The sequence below is a fragment of the Rhinolophus ferrumequinum genome, chromosome 5, assembly GCF_004115265.2.
Source record: "Rhinolophus ferrumequinum isolate MPI-CBG mRhiFer1 chromosome 5, mRhiFer1_v1.p, whole genome shotgun sequence".
In the NCBI taxonomy this organism is placed as follows: Eukaryota; Metazoa; Chordata; class Mammalia; order Chiroptera; family Rhinolophidae; genus Rhinolophus; species Rhinolophus ferrumequinum.
Genome location: NC_046288.1, coordinates 40,456,199 through 40,480,108, shown reverse-complemented (window position 1 = coordinate 40,480,108; position 23,910 = coordinate 40,456,199). Strand labels below are relative to the sequence as shown.

At 36.3% G+C, this 23,910-nt stretch overlaps 1 protein-coding gene across 12 annotated transcripts in view; it reads left to right on the top strand.

Moving 5' to 3' along the window:
- Nucleotides 1-23,910, top strand: part of MAPK10 (mitogen-activated protein kinase 10) — a 287,095-nt gene that overhangs the window by 151,130 nt on the left and 112,055 nt on the right. For all 12 annotated transcript variants that reach the window (XM_033106086.1, XM_033106093.1, XM_033106084.1 and 9 more), the window contains one exon: nucleotides 10,256-10,425. In XM_033106086.1, the coding sequence (XP_032961977.1) occupies nucleotides 10,304-10,425 (122 nt within the window). In that variant the 5' untranslated portion in view covers nucleotides 10,256-10,303. The remainder of the gene's footprint in view (nucleotides 1-10,255; nucleotides 10,426-23,910) is intronic.

Here is a 23,910-nt window from a genome sequence, read left to right as displayed (position 1 = left end):
GAATAAATGTATCATATTGCTTGACAATAGTTTTTTTCCATATGTTACATGTGAAGATGGCTATAGCAAATTTCAAAAGAGTAAATTTAGTGTTAACATTTATGTCTTAATCCTTGGGTGGGTTTTTTCCTAAAGCTTTTTAAGTAATTCTGTTAATGACTAGAATCAGTTATGTTACTAAAGATTAACTGACAAATAATGTGAAGGTCCCATGATTTGGTTCTATAATGATGAGCTTTTTCTGTATTGGTTGATTGTATGTGTTTGGTTTGCTTGAAGAATGAAAGGTTGGACTCCTTGTTGAACACTCTTAACCCAAATGTAAATGTAGCTTAATATTATGAGATTAATTATGATTGAGGTATTACTGAGATTGAATGAAGTTGTTGCTTACATCTTTCAAAATACTTGTGCTGTAACGTATCCCTGAATTATCTGTGACTTTCAGTGTATGGTTAATGGTGCTCTATAAGAAACGCATCTACTTGTGAATTCCATTTTTTATCTATAGAGTGTTCTTTTCTTTCTTTTTTGAAATAGATTTTTTAATTTGCAATAATTTTAGATGTATAGAGAAGTTACAAAGAGAGTATAGAGAGATTCCCCGTGGCCTTCCCACAGCTCCCCTCCTTCTTAACATCTTACATCATGCGGATGCTTTTATCAAAACTAAGAACTGACCTGGATACATCACTTGGATACATCACTTGGATACATCACAAACTAACCAAACTTCAGGCTTCTCTTTGGATTTCATCAATTGTCCCTTAATGCTTCTTTGTGTCCGAGGATCCAATTCATGTTTCCATGTTGCACTTAGTTGTCACATCTGCCTGTGACAATTGTCTCTGCTTTGTGACAATTTCTCAGTCTTTCTTTGTTGTTCTTGACCTTGATAGCCTTGAGGAGTTATTAGTAGGTTTTGTTTTGTTTTATTTAATTGTAAGAGAACCCTATCAATGCTTACCCATTATTATGTTAAAAATAAACCAGAATCAGTCTGGTGTGCTCCAACTAGGAGTGACAGTCATGGGCATGGAAGATACATTCATTCCATAACTAATACTGTTGAGCAAACTACTAGATGCTGAATGCTGTACTAGATACTGAGGATGTTCGTAAGTAATCAACTGATTCCTTGAACAGAATATTTTAATTCTATTATCCTTCTGGTGTGAGGCTTTGCAAAATGTATTAAGTGATAATTTTGCTTTTCTGCACAAGTATTATTTGAAGTTGGGGTGCATGATAAACAAAGGCTGAATTTTTAAGTAGGTTAAGAAAAATAATGTCCATTTTGGTTCTGAGTTCTAAAGTCAGTTCTGATCTGGAATGTGTCATTCAACTCTTCTTTTGTTCATCTTCTCTAAAGGTGAATATTTATTTGGTTATATACTCTACACACTTCTAACTCATACTACAAAAGGTCAAGGCAGCCACAAAAGTATATATTCACTGAGATGAAACCAAGACGGAGAATGTGGAACTACTAAACTTAGGTACTAATTAGATCTTTTTATAAGTGGGCAATAAATGATAATAATATAATTACATAGGATTTAAGAATAACGTTCTTTATTGTATAAACGAAAACAGGGCTTTAGTTTTCCATATTCTTAAATATAGCATTTGGTAAACTCTAATTTTCCCTTTTAAAAATACACAGACATATTTTAGATGTAAGTCAGTGAAACTGAGATAATTCACTTTAAATATTGTGATTCCTAAATGACTTTTTACTATCATTATGATGAAACATAACCTGTTACTCTCAACCCTGAGAAAATGTTTTGTTTTTTTAAAATCAACTGTTATTTATTTGTCTGCAATTTTTGACCTGTCTTGATTATGCAATACAACTTGCTATTTTATACTTCTTTTTTTTTCTTTATTGTAAACAAATTGGGAATGTGTGGCTCAAAAGGTGTAGAATTTAGTGAGAATGGTATAGTAGTTTAGATCATTGTGATCATGAGGCCAGCATTCCAAGTTTGATCCTCTCAGGAAAAATTCAGTATTCAGCTCCAGGAGGGCAGGAGCTCTGTTCTCTCAGTGCCTAGAACGTTGCATGGTGCATTGTAAGACCAAAATAAATATTTGTTGAATAGAAACGTGCTATAGCAATAGATAGACCTCAAGTCTCAGTGACTTACCCGAACGAATGTTTATTTCCTGTTGCACAAAGTCGAGTACAGGTTGCCAAGGTCTCTCCTCTATCTGGTGACTCAGGAATTTCAGCTCCTGTCATCTTGTGACTCAGGAATTTAGGCTCTTGCTATCTTGTGATGTGCCAGCTCAGATACCAGTGTGTGGAAAGAGATGGATTACGGAGGAGGCACATCCCCTAAATGCCTTTGTAGTTAGGTGACATCTGCCACTTCTGCTGTAGTCCACTTGCCAGAAATAGTTACATGGCCTCAACAGGACTGCAAGGGAGGCTGGGAAATGTAGTGCAGCACGTGGATATTCATAGAGTACTGTCTCTACCATAAATGAAACACAGAAACAAAATTATTATCTGACCATTCTGAACACTGTTGATTACATGTTGATTTAATAGAAATATCCTAATCCTTGGAGTTATGGTTTACATCAACTTTTGGTTAAAAACATTCTAAAACTGCTAATTAGCTATGTGTCTTTAAATGTTATCTAACTTCTCAATAATAATGATAATTATAGTAATAATGATAAACTTTGGTGAGCTAATTATTCCTATTAGCTTACTCCATGCTAAGAGCTTTACATAGATTATCTCATTTAATATTCCCAGCTAGGAAAAGAAGTCGATTGCCCTCATGTATAAATAAGGGCACTAAGGCTAAGATTGTAAAAACTTGCCCAAGGCCACACAGTCAGGATTCTCAGATAAAAGCTGGGTGTTTACCCTTTGCTGATGTAGAATACTAATTCCTACATGAAATGATGTCTTAGACACCTAGCACAGTGTGTGGTCTTAATATTAGCCTGCTGCCTAGCAGGTATTCAAGCAGTACTAATTTTCTTCCATCATATATAAAGAACAGGCAGGCAGAAGCCATGCCTGCTCTACTATTGATTACTGTTACGTGCTTTTTCATGTAATTGACAATGATGATTAAACATAATTTGTCTTAAAGTTTTTACTGCATTATTGATTTCTTATAAACCTTTGATTCCACAGAATAACCATCTCTGGGCTAGCCGATATAAAAGTCACACCGATGCCAGGCTGTAATCTTCCTTACAGAATAACACTTCAAGAAACCACGTGGGGGACATATGCTCTTGAGAGAATAAAATCTAACCCTAAATGTCATTAAGTATTGATGTCTCAACTCTCCCCCTTTACAACTGATATGTAAACAATTTGCTTCAGATTTCAAATGGAATGAACACATGCCTGTCTATCATAAAAAACAGAATAGTAGGCATTGTTTCTCCTGATTTTATATAATAATCTTGGAGTGTCATTGGCATTGTGAAGCAATTCAATATGCAAGTCGTAACTATGAGAACAACTAGCTCAATCTTATCTGTTCCAAAAGCATAATCCCCACCGTACTTTTCAGTGCCCAAATGACAAGACTAAAATAATATCTAACAGATTGACAGTTAATTTTCTGGAGATGTATTTTGTAGCTAATTCATTTTTGCTAACCTATTGAAATCAATATTATATCCATAACACCTTCAAAAGTGCCTGGCATACAGTAGGTGCTCGATAAATATTTAACAAATGAATTCAATCAGGCTCTTTAAATTTGGGGGCAGTTCTGAAAATCCAGCTTTCCCTTACAAACACAAGATTGTTTGCTTCAACCCTGAATTGTTTAGTGTTCAGTTAAATTCAAACTCTGCGCTGAGATAATTAATAAATAAGAGGAGGACACGTTATTTACTCATTTCTCTTGATTTTCTAAGCTCTATTCCCATAGCTTACCTTCTCATAAGAAAACCACATCATTCTTCTAAATTATTTTAGCTCAACTAGTGAATGATTTAGTAAAAAAAGAGCACATGTTTTGGAGTTGGACAAACTTCAATTCATATTAATTGGTACCACTTATTAATTGTTCTCAGATTTTGAGCCAATTAACGGCCCTGTGTCCCACGTTTTTCTCATCTGTTGTCAGTGTAAATATAGTATATAACAGAATACAAAGTTCACCTTTAGTAAGAAGGCAATTAATACTGGTTCACCTTTCTTTCTCCCCTTGTTTTATTGTGAGTTTATATCATATGAGTCATATGAAACATATTTCTCTGTCTTTGTTTAAAAAAAAATATTGTATCTAGTGCCTGTTGTTTGATTCCAGTCTTATTATAGAAAGGACTATTGAATATATTCTTTCTGAAGTTAAGTGCTAGAGAAATTTTACCTTTCCTATTAACTGATATGATAAGTTTTTGAGATTAACAAATCAAAACTTGCCACTCACTGTGGTTTTGTTGTGTTGTCCTTATTTTTTTCCTTTGACTTTCTGGACGCATGACACTAAGTGTTGCACTCAAGGTAGTAGATGTTTATAACTTAAATCTTCTGGTAAACTGTCATCTTCCCTTCTGCTTTATTTGACATTTGTTCTTAAAACTGGATTTAATGGAGTTATTGTTCCTGTATCTTTTCTGATGAGCTGCACAAATCCTTTTGGGAACCACACAGAATATAAATAATAAATGAACGGAAGAATAAAACGACTTGCTTAAGGTTTCAGTTATTAAGTGCAGAACTAATCCAGGTGTGATGTTATGCTGTTTTCAGCTATATCATCCAAAAGAAACCAAGGAAATTTAACCTCTAATAACACTTAAACCTCAATGTTTTCTGCTTAGAAACTGGCAGTAACATAAGCCATTCAGGCACAGATGAAAATGGGGAGGGAATGCTTGTGGAATATAGGGTGTTAAATTTGAGAAAAATGCAGTCAAGGCTTTGGACACTAGCAGGTTAAGAATGGTAAATTGGAGCCTTTCTTCTTTGAAAAACTCCATAGATATGAGCTGACAACTGAACTGGTGATGGAGACTCATTGCACAACGCCCTTTCTTACAAGTCTGCATAAAATGCAGTCTTTTCACAGAACAGATTATATTCAATTTTCCTCTCTGTCTACCAAATTGCCAGGGGCAAAAAAAGTCTTCTTTTAATTTAACTTTAAAAATTTTTAGCAGTTGGGGATCAGGGGGGAAATGAGTTTGCTTTGAATTTTTGCGAAGAAAAGTCTATTATATCCACATAGAAATGATTGTTGAGTCATTTAAATATAAGCTTAATGTTCAGTGGAGGAATGAGTTACTTTTTTAAGTAATTTGATCAATAGAATAAACTACTATAAACCTATAGTTGTTTTGAACCATGTCGATTTCCAGACGTTACCACTGTGATGATTTATAATTTTTTAGATAAAATATTCCTTCTTAGTCTTCATAATTAAGTCTTAATCAACATATTATTTTTTCTCTCAAAAGAGACTTTTTATTTGATGAGGATTTATGAATACCTGTGAATTTCAGACATTCCTCCCAAGTTTTTTAGTATAAATGTAACATAAAGAGATGATGTCGTAGTTATTTTCATGAGCTAATTGAGAGATCATTGGTCAGGCCTGAATTGTACATATGAGATAGGAAAACACATCCCTGGCATATGACGTCTGGGCCTGCTAAAGAGGTGCTGATACCAAGCAGGGTTATCCTGACATTATTTTTAATTTCCATGTCCTTTGTTTACTTAGTTTGACCTGCATTACTTCTGGTTTTCATCTCGCTAACTTAACCTCTTTGGTGACATCTCTTATATCTACCAGTCTCTAAAACAGTGGTTCTGGAAGTGTGGAGTTTCTTAGAAATACAAACTCTTAGCCCTACCTGGCTCCTCAGGTAGTTCCGATCCATGTTGAAACTTCAGAATCTTTGCCTTAAACTATTGGACTTCTCAATATAAATTTTTGGTTTTTCTCATTTGTGGATTCAAATCATCAGCTTTTTTGGCTCTTCCCTTCTTGGGTTCAAATCATCAGTTATGTGACCAGAACTAAGGATATTCTAAAACATAACTAGAGACATTTTTTTTTAGCATTGATAATATTTGTTCATAGTGTGTTTAGTGGCATATTTTAATAGGCACATTTTATAGAGAAAAGTTTATGTTTGAACTTTATAGTCATGACCAGGAAGATTGCATGGAAATCCAGGATAGAATATACTATATTAAATATGTTTTGAGCTTTTTAAAACTCAATGTGTATTTATAAGCTTGGGACACAGATAAAATCTGCGGAAAATTTTTCAACACAACATTTTTGCCATCCAATTTTTAGTTATGACATCAAGCCAAGAAAATTCCTAATTGTTTTCTCTGTGTCTTACTGTTAATAATTAAAATAGCTTTTTCTCGATTATTGGAGGGACTTTCAAAGATGTATTTTCTTTTAGATTTTACTTAAAGTTTAATTCAAAATTAGGTATAAAGAGAATGCTTGAAAGGAAATTGTGTGTGTATGTGTGTGTGTGTGTGTGTGAATTGACACATTTTATAATGATGATTTCAATCTTATTGTGAGAAATTCTATGCTCTGAATTGGAGATAAAAGATATCATTGAGTATTTTATATTTTAGAAAACGTGTCAGGGCATTAGGTAATTTATTTGAATAGCTTTTTTTAAAATCTCCTTTTGATTGATAATTCCCATGTTGCTAAAATTTTGCCACTGATACAAGCTTTGTAATTGTTTTAACCATTTTACCAGACTATCACCAAGTCCATATATAGCTTCCCCATGACAAGAAAAGTCTTGTTTTAGGTATGCACTGGGGAAGACTTCTCAGTAATGATGAAATGATGAAATGATTTACCCTATTATAACACTGGGGTGTGAGGTAATCCTTGTCCTAACCAGGACCCTGGTTTCCAGTTTGTGTATGCCATGAGTAATGCAATTTGGCAGTCTCCAGGACACAAAGTGTGTTGCAGATGCAGAAATATTATTTCTGCTGCATAATGTGTCTTACGTTCAAAATACCTCAAGCAGAGCTGCATGATCTGTTTCCAGTCTTTAGGTGTTCCCTCACCTCCAGTGAGTGGTTCTTAACATGCGTCAGAATACTTAGAGGGCTTATTAAAACAGATCATTGGGCCCTGCCCCCAGAGGTCCTGATTCAGTCAGTGTGGTGTGGGAGTTTGCATTTCTAACAGGTTTCCAGGTGATGCTGATACTGGTGCCCCAGGGAGCACACTGAGAATGATTGTTCTAATCCTGTCTTTCTCAACGTCAGCTCCTTGGATCCTTAAATTAGAACTACCTGGGACTGCTTACTAATCTTTAGATCCTCATGACCTACTCTGATGGCCTGAATCCAAATTTCCAGGGTGTTATGCCCGTGTTTTGTAGTATTTTATCAAGCTCCCTTTCTGGCCCTTATGCACATCTCTGTAAGGGGACAGCTCTAGGGATATTGTTAGCCGGAGAAAACACAGATCAAGTCTCCTCTCAAACATTACCAGTTTTATACCCATGACTTGGCTTCTAGTAGTTGTTTTATACATAGTAGTTGAATGAATTAATGATAATGAATGAATGCAAGCAGTTAGTTGCTGCTCTCTGTTTACTCCGAGCACCTTTTATTGATTCTGGTGTAGAATATACTATGCATATTTTAACTACTTGCTTACTTGACTGTCTCCATCAAAACAGGGACTGTTTCTTTTTGTTGTATCTCTAGTATCAAACCCAGTCTCTGGCACATAATGTGTATATCATCAGTGTTTTTCGGTTTAAATTGTTTGTAAATGTGTCTCTTGTTTTTCATAGGGTAAGCCTGAAAGAGAAGTGGCATGGATTATTAAACTCCCTTGGTTTCTCTGAATATATATTGAAATGTTGGAAGGAGAAGGCCAGCATAGTGGATGTAACATGAAGACTGAGAGCATAGGTGGATAAGCCACAGCCAAGTCTGAAAGAGTAGGGTGGTGCCAAGATATGGCGTGAGGTCAGGAGTCTGGACATAAAAGTCGTTACATATGATTAGTACATACGTGTAGTGCAGTCGGAATAAGTGACATTTGAAAGGTGAAGAGAATCAATGGGAGAAAAGGAAGTGGATTAACTAGTCTCACGAGGCCAGTATGTGTTAAGGATTTTGTGAGTGGTCAGAAACAGGAATATTGAAGAATGTGAAGAAGGGTCAGAACATGACAAATGGCAAGTCCGGCACTTCATTCATCCCAAGTTAACCTTGGTAGATGAAATCTTTTGTTAATGTAGCTCCATTTGCTTTTTTACCTTTCCTAGCCAGGAGGAGAAACGAAAAAGAACTCGAATAGGATTAGTTCACTGATACATCAGAAAGTCTAGAGTAGACACGAACCACGGTGTGGAATGCAGGCCCTGACACTGTGGTTGAAATCAGGGTTGTTTGGATACTGATGTTCTTGTATCTGTGTTGCCCACACCATTGTCTAAATTCTAAACCCTGTCGTAGTCTCCTGAATAGGCTTACGATGCCCTGATTCTTCGTCTTGTTTAATTTCCTGTTCCATGCTTCACAGACAGCCTCGAGGATTTCAGACCTCTGGTTATTACATTCTCAAATTACCTGAATTTTCAATCTTTTGTCCAAGCAACCTAGATTCCTAACCTCTAGTTCACTCTATTCTTTGAGGTCTGTGTGCATTTGTACTGGATTGCTGCCACCAAGTGTCTCCCAATGACAGGCTGGTGCCTGATATGTGTATGTACTCTGCTTTCAGGTTTGTCTTGGGTCTTAGGGTCTTTGCACTCCCACCCATGTCTCCATAGTCCCCACTGTATTCTACTCATTTACATTAGTACTGGCGCTGCCTGGCTTCCTTTCCAAGAGTGTACAGGGGCAACATATTAGTTTCTACTTCTACTTCAATTTTTTTTTTAAAGAAATGAAATGCTAAAACTTTCCAAGGAAAATGATTTTATGACCAACCAGAGGTTCAGAGCCTCAGACGGTTTAAAATTCCTTTCATATTTCATGAGAATTAGATTTTCAGAAGTCAGTTTATGTTAAAATCATACAGAAGCCCTTTAGATTTTTACTAAATAAGCTTTGGCATACTTCAAAAGTTGTGAGGTACGTAGGAAATTATTCACTGTGTAGGAATGTCCCACTCATTGAAGAACAACCACCATTGTTCGATAAGCCAACTCAGTGTACGCTACATCTCCTATCATGTGGCACAGAAAAACATGCCAGAAATCTCCCAAATGCCCGCTGTTATGCCACCTTTAATGAGAACCACTGGTTTAGACTATTCAATTTTCAATTGCTGGGATTGGGAGGAACCCACTGAACATATGGGCTCTCAAAACCTTAATAAAATCGACAGGAAGTACAGGGGATGGCTATGGGGTGGGCATCCATGAGTGTGTGCCTTAAGGAACAATCTGGACAATATTCTGTGAGGTCCCATTCTTGCTAGAGAACCCACACTATTTTATATAATAAAATGAACTATAAAATCATTTCTGGGTAAACAATAATCATGAAAATGGAGATTTACATTATATATATTCATCAATCATGATTCAAAATTTCAAGGACAGATTCTTCAATTGGAAAATATAATAGATAGAAGAACTTCTTTTAAAGATAAGAAAAAGGTGCAACAACTGAGGTATTTAATATCTAAGTTTGCAAAGAATAAAGAGTTCTCCTATAGCATTTTAGAATCATGTTAATTTGGACTACAATTGTTCAGTGTTTAATGCCGGATAATAGAGTTTTTGGTATTATTGAGAACAAATGAAGTTAATACTATTTAAAATTTACCTAATTAAAAAATTACACATTATCTTATATCTCAATTCTTTCTGAGAAGGGAATGTAGACACAATATTTTATCCTTCCTCATTTGGCTATTATAATGGATGATCAGAGTTCACCTCTTAAGTATATAGCATAGTCTATGGGACAAGTATATGTTCAGTAGATGTTTGCTGCATAAATAATTACATGGTTTTAATGAAATATTTCAGAAAAGGTTATGCAGATGTAATCTAAGGTGATTTTATTATAAATAGTTTTAATATTGAAAAAAAAATTGGGGGGTGTTTTTTTCTAAACTGTTTTACTCCAGGTAATCATACATGGACTAATACATAATTTTTTATGTGAAATACAGGTTTATATAATGATGATAGATGACAGTATTAGCAATCATTAAAAGAACAGGTTTCTTTCTATCATTGCCATTCTGGTTGTTCACCTGTCTCATGTTTTTGCTGTTCTTCTTTTTCACAGGGATTCGATAAACAAGTGGATGTGTCATATATTGCCAAACATTACAACATGAGCAAAAGCAAAGTTGACAACCAGTTCTACAGTGTGGAAGTGGGAGACTCAACCTTCACGGTTCTCAAGCGCTACCAGAATCTAAAGCCTATTGGCTCTGGGGCTCAGGGAATAGTGTGGTAAGTGGAATGGATTCAACTTACATTTTTAAACTAGCACAAACAAACAGACAAAAAACCAAATAAATTTCATGACTGAGAGGAGGAAAATACATTCTCCTGAAGAAAAATAAAATTATGAGCATTATTTATAATTTGTTATCCATTTACTAACACTATGTATGTGCAGCTTTGCTGGTGACTAGTTTTTATAGTCACACACACACACACAAAAATTTAGTACACAACAGCCATAAAAACAAAACAAAACAAAACAAAAACCCCCAGAGATTTCCTAGCCGTTTATTAATTAATTTAGAAAAACTTATTTGAATGTTTCACAAGAAATGAGGGCATATGTGTTAAGATAACTAGCAAACAAAATCCCCTACACCCTAAAGAAGTCTAAGTGGTATCTCAGATGTTCCTGGGACTTTTAAAGTTCAATGTTTAAAGTTCATTACCTATTAGAAAAAGTGGTAATTTTAAAATGTGTGCTGAATGTTTTCAAAATGAAAAGATTCTGTGATCCTTGGTACCATTCTTTCATGACATTTTTGAGTGGCTAATTGAAATGATGACAAATCAAGATCTAATTTACCTGTTATAAAATGTATAAAAGTGATAATATCAGATTGATAAGCATTACTTTTAGATAGTTCTAACTTGTAGTATAGCAACTGAATGTAATTAGTATGAACTTATCAGTATAATACTTTTTAATTCGATGGCACATGCCTCTAAGTAAAAATTTAGAACATGCATTTTAAATATGTATATTTATATTTATAAAGGGTATTTACTCATATCAGTATTTTTATTTGTTATATAAACTGCTGCTATATTAGTAATGTCCATTTAAAAACAGAAACGCTTTTAAGGGGTGAGATATTTTATTTTTTTGAGTGGTTTTAGGTTCAGTAAAATTGAGAGAAAGGTACAGAGACTTTCCATATGTGCTCTGCTCCCCACACATGCACAGCTTCCCCCACTATCAACATCCCCACCAAAGTGGTACATTTATTACAACTGGTTGACGTACCATAATCACCGAAGCCCATCATTTACATTAGGATTTACTCTTGGTGTTGTATATTTTGTGGGTTTGAACAAATGTAAAATGTCATGTTTTCATTGTTATGGTATCATACAGAGTATTTCCACTGTCCTAAAACTCCTCTGTGCTTCACCTATTCATTCCTGCCATTCTCCCAACCCTTGACAACCATCGATCTTTCTACTGTTTCCAAGTTTTGCCTTTTCCAGAATGTTGTATAGATGGAATCAAACAGTACGCAGACTTTTCAGATTGGCTTCTTTCACTTAGTAATAGCATTTAAGGTACCATAGTTTCTCCATGTCTTTTTATGGGTTGATAGCTTATTTATTTTGGGGTCTGACTAATATTCCATTGTATGGGTGTACCACAGTTTACTTATCCATTCACCTGCCTTAGGCCACCTTGGGTGCTTGTAAGTTTTGGCAGTTATGAATAAAGCTGCTTTCAACATCCATGTGTAGATTTTTATGTGAACATAAGTTTTAAAGGTTCTCTTCATTTCGACAACTGGTGTTAAGTTTACTCTGAATGCTTAGTTGATACACATAGCAGAAGTGCACGGTTGGTACACTTACTAAGTCATTTACTAACATTGAAACCTGATTTATCAAATATACCTACTCTTTTATTGAAATTCACCTGATAAATTTCAGTCTTTCCTAATGTCAATCAGTAGTTGCTTTTGCAATTTGAGAGATGGAATATTGTAATATTTTTAACAATGGGTCAAATCTTTCATTTTGAAGGTATTTAAACAGATAATGCAATATTTATTTATTTATTTATTTATTTATTTATTTATTTATTTATTTATTTAATATGGTACAGATATGGGGTGAATCTCTGTGGCACAAATAATTTCATCATTTAGTAGGCAGAATAATGGTGCCCCAAAGATGCCCAGCCCCTAATCTCCAAAATCCTTGAATATGTTACCTTACAAGGCAAATGAGACTTCACAGCTGTAATTAAGGTTAAGGGGCTTAAAATGGGACAATTATTCTAGAATAAGCAGGTGAGACCCATTTAATTACATGAGTCCTTAAAAGCAGAAAAGAAAAGCAGAAGAATGGGCCAGAGAGATGCAATGGGAGAGGAGAGATCTGAGATTCAAAACAGGAGAGCAACTTGTCTTATCATTGCTGACTTTGAAGATGGAGGAAAAGGGTCATGCGCCAAGGAATGGGGTGGCTTCTAGAGACTAGAAATGGCCCTCAGCTGACAATCAGCCAGAAAATGGAGACCTCAGTCATGCAACCACCAGGAACTGAAATCCGCCAACAAACTTGAATGAGCAAGGAAACACATTCTCCTCTAGCACCTCCAGAAAGGAACTCAGCCTGCCAGCATCTTGATGTTAGCCTGGTGAGAGTCCTGTAGGACTTCCAACCTATTGAACTTTAAGATAACAAATTGTGTTGTTTAAGCAGCTAAGTTTGTGGTGATTTGTTCCGGCAGCAGTACTAATACATATGGTATAGTAAAGATGCCACTATTAAGATAATTGCTGTAAATCTTGTAAAAGCAAGCACACTGAACTGTAATGTTTTCAAAATAAGGATTTCTGGGGCCTCTGTCAACCCTCCCCAGACTGAAATTCCTGCTTTCCTTTCAAGTCACACTTTAGCCTTAAGTAGTATGTAACCACCTGCCAGGGTGATAAACTATGGGTAGTTCTAGGTTTAATTTGTATATTAAATATTAGAAAGGTTTAATTTTTTTTCTAGATTACAACATGTGCTTGTATTTTCTTCTGCATTCTACTTTTGGTTTGTATACCACTTGGTGAGTGGGAACCTTATTTGGAGATCATTGCATTCATGAAGAACTTTCAAAATGAAACAGAAAATAAAACAAAACCCAAAATTCTTATAAAGGAGGAGAGATGGGAGATGGAAAAATTTTAGAACATGAGGAAGTTTTCCTAAGATTCTCAGTTAAGATGCTCAAATACTCACTGGCATTGTTTCATTCTCCTTTAATTAAAACTCCCACAGAAAATGAGGGCTGCCAGTGAAAGGAAGCTGATAGATCTTTTATGATTCAAAAATAGATCCAAAGCAGAAATTTTGCTTATATGTTAACAGATTGTCCCAGAAAGATTTGAAAATCTACCACTAAGAATTTTGTAGCGTGCTCTATAAGACATTTTGAACCTCTATTTCTTTGTGTACAGGATGGGAATCATTCCAGGTCTTGGGCATAGTAACTGAAAATATACTTCAATAAATAAAATGCCCTTGAGTACAAATTTTAATCCTGTTTTACAGCACACTAATCAACAAATTTGTCAGTAAAGGGGCACCTGAATTTCAAAATGTTAGCCTTAAAGTTTCTTGAGTCTATAGGGAAATAAAGGAGCAAAGATGAAGGTGAAAAGGTAGAAATAGGATGACATATTCCTCTTCCTAATCTTCCAATTCTCTACTCTACTATGTGCACAGATACCACAATTCCAGCACATTCCTTTCTTCTTTTTTGTCCCTCTTTTTCAACCTAGTGTTGAGATATTTTTGTTTACTTGTCATAACTTGGCTCTGTAATGCAATCTTTGTCTCGTAGATCTATTCTCAGATTCATTTGTCCTTTATCCACCTGCCTTTTTTTTAAACATTTCCTTTCTATTGCTTTGCCAAAAATGAATTCATCTATCTCTCTCACATGAAACACATCCATTCCCAGACATACTCCTGAAATCCACAGAATTTTCCTCAGTTCACAAAAACTGTCAGATTTGCATAATATTTTGAATGTCCCATACAATCCTGAGTATAATGACTGGAAGAAATTGGAAACGGAGTGTCATGGGTTTCTGGTGGGGAGGGCAGACAATCTGAAACAGGTGATTCATTTATTTTACTTTATTTTATTTGGAGAAGGGATAAAAGATGGAGGAACCAATTCCAAAAGGGATGTTCGTCGTTTTTTTTTTTTTTTTTTTTTTTTTTGCATGTGTTACTGCAAAAGTTCATGTGTGTGCATAAGAAGGATTAGGCTTTTCAAGTATTGATGTTGGCGTATGGTACTTATAGAATCCCATCTTCCACACTTGTTTGAAATAGAGACTCATTCTACTGTTCAGTTACCTTAAATTTATTGTTGGGTTCTTACACTTTCTCCTCTTTGGATTACTTTTGCTTCCTTACTATAAGAGGAAAAACAGGCAGTACTAAAATACCTTCAAAAGAAATTAACTTCTACTATGCAATTTTTTTTTTCTTCACCATAGACCAACAATGTGATTATTGAGAACCATTCAATAAAATGTAATCTGAAATATTTTGGAATAAATGAAAATTTTCTTTCTATTAATACCTCAGAGAAAAAAAATAAAGATTATTTATTGAAACAGAAAAAATAATGAGAGTTACGGATGTACCTCAGAGATATTGTGGGTTTGGTTCCAGACCACTGCAATAAAGTGAATATCGCAGTAAAACAAGTAACACAAATTTTTTGTTTTCCCAGTGCATATAAAAGTTATGTTTACAATATACTGTAGTATATTAAGTGTACAGTGGCATTATGTCTAAAAAATTGTATATACCTTTATTAAGAAACACTTTATTGCTGAAAAATGCTAATCGTCATCTGAGCCTTCAGCCAGTTGTAATCGTTTTGCTGGTGACGGGTCTTGTCTCCAGGTGGATGGCTGCTGAATCATCAGGGTGGTGGTTGCTAAAGGCTGGGATGGATGTGGTGATTTCTTAATAAAAGACAACAATGAAGTTTGCTGCATCGGTTGACTCTTTCTTTCATGAACAATTTCTCTGCTAGCTTCAAATTTTTCTTCTTCAACTTCCTTACCTTTTTTCAGCCTTCATAAATTTGAAGAGAGTTAGGGCCTTGCTCTGGATTAGGCTTTGGGTTAAGGGAATGTTGCAGCTGATTTGAACTTCTATCCAGACCACTGCAACTTTCTCCATAACAGCAATACGGCTGTTTTGCTTTCTTATCATTTGTGTGTTCACTGGAGTAGCATTTCTAATTTTCTATAAGAACTTTTCCTTTTCATTCACAAGCTGGTTGTTTGGTGCAAGAGGCCTAGTTTTCAACCTATTTCGGCTTTCTACATGCCTTCCTTACTAAGCTTAATCATTTCTAGCTTTTGAGTTAAAGTGAGAGATGTATGACTCTTCCTTTTACTAAGAGCACTTAGAGACCATTGTGGGGTTATTAACTGTGGGCCATTGTGGGCCTAATTTCAATATTTTTCTGTCTCAGAGAATGGAGAGACCCAAGGAAAGGGAGAGAGATGGGGAAATGGCTGGTTGGTGGAACAGTCAGAACACATACATTTATTAATTAAGTTGCTGTCTTATATGGGTGTGGTTCATGGCACCCCAAAATAATTACAATAATAACATAAAAGATCACTGATCATAGATCAGCATAACAAATATAATAATAATGAAAAAGTTTGAAAGATTGTGAGAATTACCAAAATGTGACACAGAGACATGAAGTGAATAAATGTTATTGGAAAAATAGTGCTAATAGAGTTGCTTGATGTAGGGTTGCCACAAACCTTCAGTTTGTAAAAAAAAAAAAAAGTGCACTTTCTGTGAAGTGCAATAAAGTGAAGCACAATAAAATGAGGTATGCCTGTATTCTGCTTCTCTGTGTGAGAAAAGAAGACCTTCTTAGCTCTCTGGGTGGGGAATTATAAAGCAATCTATGAGTTTTTAACAACAGTGGTCAGATGAGCAAGTCATTTCAGAACATTTTTCAAATCATCAGAAACGGATTTCATTAGCATTGTTTCTACTACCAGTTCCAGAACAAAAAAATAACATAGGGAGAAATTAATAGCAGAGAGTTCATTGTCTTTTTCTCACTCCATCCTGCTACTGATTGCCAACCCAAGAAACATTTCTATATTCTCATTTCTTTCTCCAAAGATGATTCAAGCTGACAATGAAAGAGGTGGCAAAAGTCAACAACCAAGTTTAGCAGAGAAGACTTGCCAAGGTTGGTCTGCTCTTTAATGGACAGGAGCTGATTATACAGTTTTAAATGACGGGAAGCAAAACCATATTCTTTCCTTCTGTGGCTTATTTTCTTTGTCCTCTACATGTAATCAGCCTTTAAGCAGTCCCCATACAATTTTGCAAAGTGATCTTTTACAGGATATTTATATCAAATATGTAAGCTTAACACTGACAAAAGCATAGACTTAGAGTGGCTTATTCTAAAAAAAAAATCTGTGACTAGAAAATTAAGTATGTAGAATTAAGATGAAACACTTTATGTTAACTAAACTTTTCTAAAATCCCAATTAGAACAAGAGGATGGAATGTAATCAAAGCTTAAATAATTGTTGTTACAAAATGTCTTGGATCAGTTTATCTTAAATTAAATATATATTTATATGTATGCATACAATGAATATATAATTAACATATACTTTATAATATATATCATATATGTATATATAATATATATATACCTACTAATCCAATGGATTAATTTATCTTAATTGAATATATATGCTATGTAACATATATATGTATACATAAAATGCATTATGTATATAGGATATATATCATTTTGTTTTTCACAAACATTTGAAAAATCATTTCTCACGAATGCCCTTCAATTAGTGGTCTATACTAGGTCTGACAATTAAGTTTGCGATCTCATCCTAGAAAAAGTGCTACATACCTCATTGCTGAATATCAGTACAGTCACCTTCAAAGTACTCCCCTTGGGAAGCTATGCACTGATGCCAGTACCTAGTCCACCCTTCAAAACAATTTCAAAACTTTTTCTGGAATGGCCATCGGAGCTGTTGTCGTATTACCCTTGATGTCCTGAATGTCATCAAAATGTCTTTCTTTCAATATTTCCTTTATCTTTGGGTAAAGAAAGAAGTCATTGGGGGCCAGATCAGATGAGTAGGGAGGGTGTTCCAATACAGTTATTTGTTTACTGGCTAAAAACTCCCTCACAGACAGTGCCATGTGAGCTGGTGCATTGTCGTGATGCAAGAGCCATGAATTGTTGGCAAAAAGTTCAGGTTGCCTAACTTTTTCACGCAGCCTTTTCAGCACTTCCAAGTAGTAAACTTGGTTAACTTTTTGTCCAGTTGGTACAAATTCATAATGAGTAATCCCTCTGATATCAAAAAAGGTTAGCAACATCGTTGCAACAAGTTCGCAAACTTAATTGTCAGACCCCATATATACCAGAATGAAGGAATCGAAACTTGGCCATATTAAGGTACGTGATGAAAAGGTATTCAATATCTATTTATTGTTGAATAAGATTAGGAGGGAAAATTGATTAAGTAAATTTTCTGAATTCTGTAAAATATATGCACATTTAAAGATCCATTGATTCAATTACAGACAAGGTAAGATACCTTATATTATCATGTTCAGTCATTATCATTATAAATGCACCTAAATTTGCTATTGTGCTTTATCAATGATAGTATTTAACTTTCAATCTCTTAGAACCTTGGTTTACTCATCTGTAAAATGCAGATAATATCAATATCTCACAGAACTCAAAAAGTATAAAATAAACGACATTGTGCTATAAATCAAATATTGTCATGACTTTTAGTAGATTCAAAGAAGGTAGACTTAATGTTGCTGTTTTTTACCACTGGAAAATTATAAAAGGTCAACATGTGTAACCCAGAAAGATGCTTGATTGTAACAGTTGCTTGATCATCAGATTGGGCATATTATACGTATATTATCATTGAGAACATGGGATTTAAAAAATTACTTTACTAATGCTCCATAAATGAGTCTGACAAAGGTACATCTGAAACTTTTGATTCCTATTTTCAATCTAAGCTTCAGGTAACCAAGATTATTTACAATAATTATGTGTTTTAAGCATTAGCTTTTAAATTTGCAACATAGCTACACAGACCCAGCTAACCCTCTTGAAGCACATGATTTAGATGGAGGTCTTTTATGATTATGAGGTTGATGGTTATGAGGAGAGATGGGTGAAATCATTGAGAAGGTTTCTCAAAGCACCAGACATCCTGGGTAACACAAAAGAGATTTGATCAATGGGTCCCGAGTGATGAGTTTATTTTGTTTCTGGAAACATCACTCATGGTCCTGTGGCACTTTCTCTTCTTAGAGCTCCTAATGAGCCATTATGCTAAATGATGCATCTTTAATCACACATTTCCATTGAGCCTCTGACCAGTGGAAATGATTGCCGTCTGATCCATGTCTGGAATAGCAGCACATTTTTAAATCCCTTTGTTTTCCATTAGTTTTACAACCTAGACACTTAATTGCAATCTTGAGATAAGGAGCAGTGAGTTTCAAATATTGTCTTTTATACTGAGTAGAGGTTTGAGGTGGTAATGGCTCAATGCAATGGGACAGATTAAGACACCATATGCTTCCACATTTTGCTGTTCTTCTTGGCCCCTTTGCATAGCTAGCACAAGCCCCAAATATTTATTTTTTGATTGATGAGTAGGACTTGTAAATATTACTTTTTTCCTTCATGGAGAAAATGTGGTACTTTGGGAAACTGTGGGTGGAAGTTTGATGGCAGTAGGCCTACAGGAAAAAGCAAAATTATAAAATCCATATTTCTGTATGTTTACCATAAAGTATGTATGTGTTCATATTTGTAAATGTATAATTGTCAATGTGATAACTGATACTGAAGAGGTTGAATTACATAATCCTAAAAATTATATATATATATATTTAAACAGTGTCCTTATCTCTTTTCTTTCTTTTTTTTTTTTTTTTAAGATTTTATTGGGGAAGGGGAACAGGACTTTATTGGGAAACAGTGTGTACTTCCAGGACTTTTTTCCAAGTCAAGTTGTTGTCCTTTCAATCTTAGTTGTGGAGGGTGCTGTTCAGCTTCACGTTGTTGCCCTTTCAGTCTTAGTTGTGGAGGGCGCAGCTCGGCTCCAGGTCCAGTTGCTGTTGCTAGTTGCAGGGGGCACAGCCCACCATCCCTTGTGGGAGTCGAACCGGCAACCTTGTGGTCGAGAGCCCACTGGCCCATATAGGAATCGAACTGGCAGCCTTCAGAGTTAGGAGCACCGAGCTCTAACCGCCTGAGCCACTGGGCCGGCCCCCTAAAAATTATATTTGATCTTGAGATGTATTATGGATATTTATCCTAAATTCTGTCATTCTTCAGTCAATTTGCAATTAATTTACATCCCTGTAGTAAAAATTGACAGCAAGAGTTTGTAGCCTAGAAGCATTTTTCTTGGCAGAGGGGAAAAAGAGTCATTTAAATTTCCATAATTATTAACTTACAGATGACTGAGTCTTCTCTGTAAATCATTTATTGAAATAATTAGTAACACATTATTTTTTCAGTTTCTACTTCAATCCCAAAGATTAAATGGTTAAGTGAGACTGATTCTCATTTCTTTTAGAATCTGTCTCCTAGGGCATCAATAGATATTTTCATTGCAAAACTAAAATTAGTTTACGGTCCCTGTACTATTTTGCCAGATGTGTAAATCCCGATTGTTAAGATTAAAGTGCATCCATGGTTCTACTGAAAAAGTAACCTATAACCCAAATATAAATAACTAAAGACTTATTCCTGCACTCTTCAGTGCATCTCGGAAAAGCCAACATTCTTCACAGAAAGGAAGCAATGTCTTCAGTTAAGTTCAAGTATGCTAAATAACAGGTGGCCATTGATGTTCCTCAGATTCCAGAAATCATTCTCATTTGCTGCTCTATAGACCTGTCCATTCTATCTGTAGATAAGATGGCTTTAAAAAAAAGAAAGATGAGAGCAAGTAGGTGTTATAAAGATTGTAACTAAAAATATCGTAACTGAAAAAGGTTTAGAGGAGCTCTTTATAAAGCTCAGAGGGAAGCTACTTGGCCCCTCTCTACGGAGTCATACTTCTGGCCTGTGATAGCATCACATTCTGTTTAGAGAGTCTGAGCTGTGTTGCTCATCATGGATTTGAATATGGGAGCTGAGGACAAAGGAAGACATCTTTTAGTTTGGAATTCGAGTGACAGCCCTATCATTCCCTTGTTCTGCTCTCTATTCCCTGCTTCGTTAAATTTATGTAAAATATTTGACCTTGTCAAGAGAGTTTCACTTTACATATCCAGAGTTATGGATCCAGCATTGAAGCATTGCATTTAAAGCATCTCTGTATGATGGAGGGTTGGGCAGGGTGGGGGGGGGGCACGTTTAAATCACCATCAGGGAGAAGCTTTAGCTACTTCATTGGACATAGGGTTTCTTTTATTTAAAGATTTATGCTTTAGAATTCTTTTAGCTATGCTCTTCTTCATTTATACTCACCTTTATTTTTTATCATTAAAAATGTTTTCTTCAGTGGACTTGAATATGTCCATTCATAAAAATCAAGATTTTACCCCCAATCCAGGGAGCTTCACCACCAAATATACTTTTTAAATGTTTTCTTTGTGATCAATCGCCCAGGACTGGGACATATGGTTGGGAAATGTGTGCCCTGAACGGGCATGTAGATGAGGGAGCAGGTGGGGTCTGAACAGCAGCTGGCCCTTCACCTGCCCAGCAGTGGGCCCGGGGTGCCCCCCTTTAACCCAGAGGAGCTGCCTTTTCCTAAGTCAAAAACCCTCACCAGAGAAGCCAGTGGCTGATACTGCATCAATGAAATTTAGATTTCACGTGACCAATGAGAGAAACTCAATTTAAGTAGCAAAAATATAAGTTGGAGAATAACTGCGTAGTATAGAGAAAATGTAGTACATTTAGGATGTTAATTCACTGGCATGGAGATTTAACACACCTAAGAAAATGAAAAGAATCAGGAAGCAGAGGAAAATCATAAACCAAATTGTTGTCCCATTACCATTGTCCCTTCTTTCACCTCCTTTCAAGGCCTATATCTCCTTATGGACATGAGTCTTTCAAGGACTGCCTGTCCTCCGAGCCCGTCATTCTCTGCCTGGATATTTTTTTCCCTATTTAGCCTGGACCCATGAAAATGATGGCAGACAGTCTCAGCTGCTCTCTATTTTCTTACCTTCTTGTCCTCTGCAGACCCGTTTTCCAAACCCTCGTTCGGATCAACCTAACTGACTATTTTCTTTGCTCTTCTTGGAAGGCTGAGCCCAGCTGGAGAAATCATATAATCACACTGATTTCCTCCATTATAAGTTTATGAGCTTCATCTTCAGCTGGGCCCTTGTCACTACTTAGCAATCCTTTTACTTACGTGGCTCATCAGCTCCCTGTCCCATGTCCCATGGTGGCTGTTACAATCCTTTTACAGCTTTCATCGCAAGCTCCCAATTCCACCTCACCGCCCCGTTCTTTGCAGAAGGCCTTACCTTCTGCTTCCTGGGGAAAACAGATGGCCTCAGGCATGTGAGCTCTCAATTTCCCCTTCCGCCTTCTAACTCTGTCATCTGTAGTCGTTTCTGCAGTTCCTCCATGAGGGACTCCCAGAGGAGGTTGGCCACCCTCCTGTGTTCTTAATTCCCTCACTTCCTCCCCTACTCCCTTCCCCCTTTCCCCTCCCCCCCTCCATCAGGAGCTCTGTCAGTTATCTATTTTGCATCTACTGTCTCTCTTCCTCCAATAGTATTTTCTCCCCTGCTTATAGAAGGCCTCCCACCAAATTCGTATGTAAAAAAATGTTTTTCAGAATGTGCTTGTGCTTCAAACTACCTCTCTGACTCTCTCTCTTCATCATCAAACTTCTGGATGGAGTAGTCTGAATTTAATCCCAACACATACTATTTAAATTCTCATTTCACAGACAGTCCCAATTTTGTCACTATACCTCTCTAGTAGGTAGGATGCTATGGACCCCTGTAGTGCAGGGGATCCTGCGGACTACACCAAGTGTCGTGCAGGGCATCCGACGGGGTCTGTGGGGTCTCTGGTCCCGCTCCCCACACAAGAACGCAGGACATGGTGAGGCCAAAAAGGAACACCCACGGAGTCATAGGTAGGGGAGTCACACCACTATACTCTCACTGGCGGCTGGGTTGGAGACATAGGAACCAGGAGCAACACAATTCTCAACCCTCACTGCGCCGCTTGCAGACTCAGCCACCATCTTCTTGCTAGCTCCCCCCTTTTTCTTTTTGCTACTAGCCTAGCCACGGCAGTTATATTCATGGCTAATGGCTCACTGGTTACAGCTGACGGCCAACTAGCCACAGCTGCTGGCCATTTGATCACAGTCGATGGCCATTTACTACCTGAGCCAGCACCTTTCTATGTGAGGCCGAGAGCCTGGAAACTGCTTTTTGGGGCTCTGTCCCCACAACCCCTTAAATGGTTAATCCACTGGCTTATTTTTTAGCCCCCATTTCTTAATTCTCTGTAATGTTTGGAAATATTAAGTATTGTATTTATTGAATTTTTCTTGAATATCTGCCTTCCCTTGATTTTTGAGCTGGGCATTTTCAAAATTTATCCTTGAGGGTACCATAACATAGTGGTTAAGAATGCAGACCCTGGAGCCAGACTACCAGGCTGGGAACCTAGCTCACTCTTACCTGTATGTGATCTCTGTTCCTTCATCTGAAGATGGAGCTAGTAGAAATATGTATCCATGTTAGGTTCTTTTTTTTTTCTTGGTAGGTTATGTAAAAATTATTTGACCAAAATGTGGAAAAAGTGATACCATTGCATATGATACAGTTGCAAGAATCTAAATGAAGTGTGGGTTTTATTCAATCATACAATTTGCAATTTGCTAGTGTATCCCCTGGGTAGTGTGATGCATAATAAAAAGGAACGAGGGGCAGATGAGTCAGATAAGCTAGAAGCAGGGTGGTTTTTAGTCAGAATTGTAAACTTGAGTTGGCTCCCCATGCTGCTGGGGAATATGGAATGTTTCAGCTCTGAGATGTTAAGCGAGAAAGCAAAAATATAACAAAGCAAAAACATGCAGCCCTGTCTACAAAAATACTCCTTATCCAGTCTAATCAGGAGTTTCCTGGTCTTTTATTAACTTGGCTCTGAAGAAGGAATTAAAGTCCTAGATAAATAAATCTTCAATTTACCATTTTCCTATCTTACCATTTTCCTACCAATTTACCAATCTTCCCTAAAGTACAGACAAGATGAAGTTAAGCCAGTTAGTTGCTTTTTCTCTGCTGCCAGAGAGGCCACTTCTGCCCAGTATTTATTAATAGAAAAATGCTCTTGCTCAATTATTGATGGCTAGCAGTCTTTTTGATAGGCTTCCCTGAATAGGACTAAATTCTACCATATTCATTCCTGCTGAGTGGATGGCCTCATATCAGAGTAAATATTATGACAATTTCCCAAGCATTTTCATGCCGACTGCTCAGAGGATGTTTGTTCTGCGTGTTAGAACAAACCTAATCATGCCAGGATGATTAGATTAATCTATCTGTGGTTTATGACTTCTCACAATAGTGCCCCCTCTCCTCACCCCCACCCCCGGGGTTCTTTGCTGTGCACCGAAAGTCCCCACCCATTCTAATGTGGTGGTC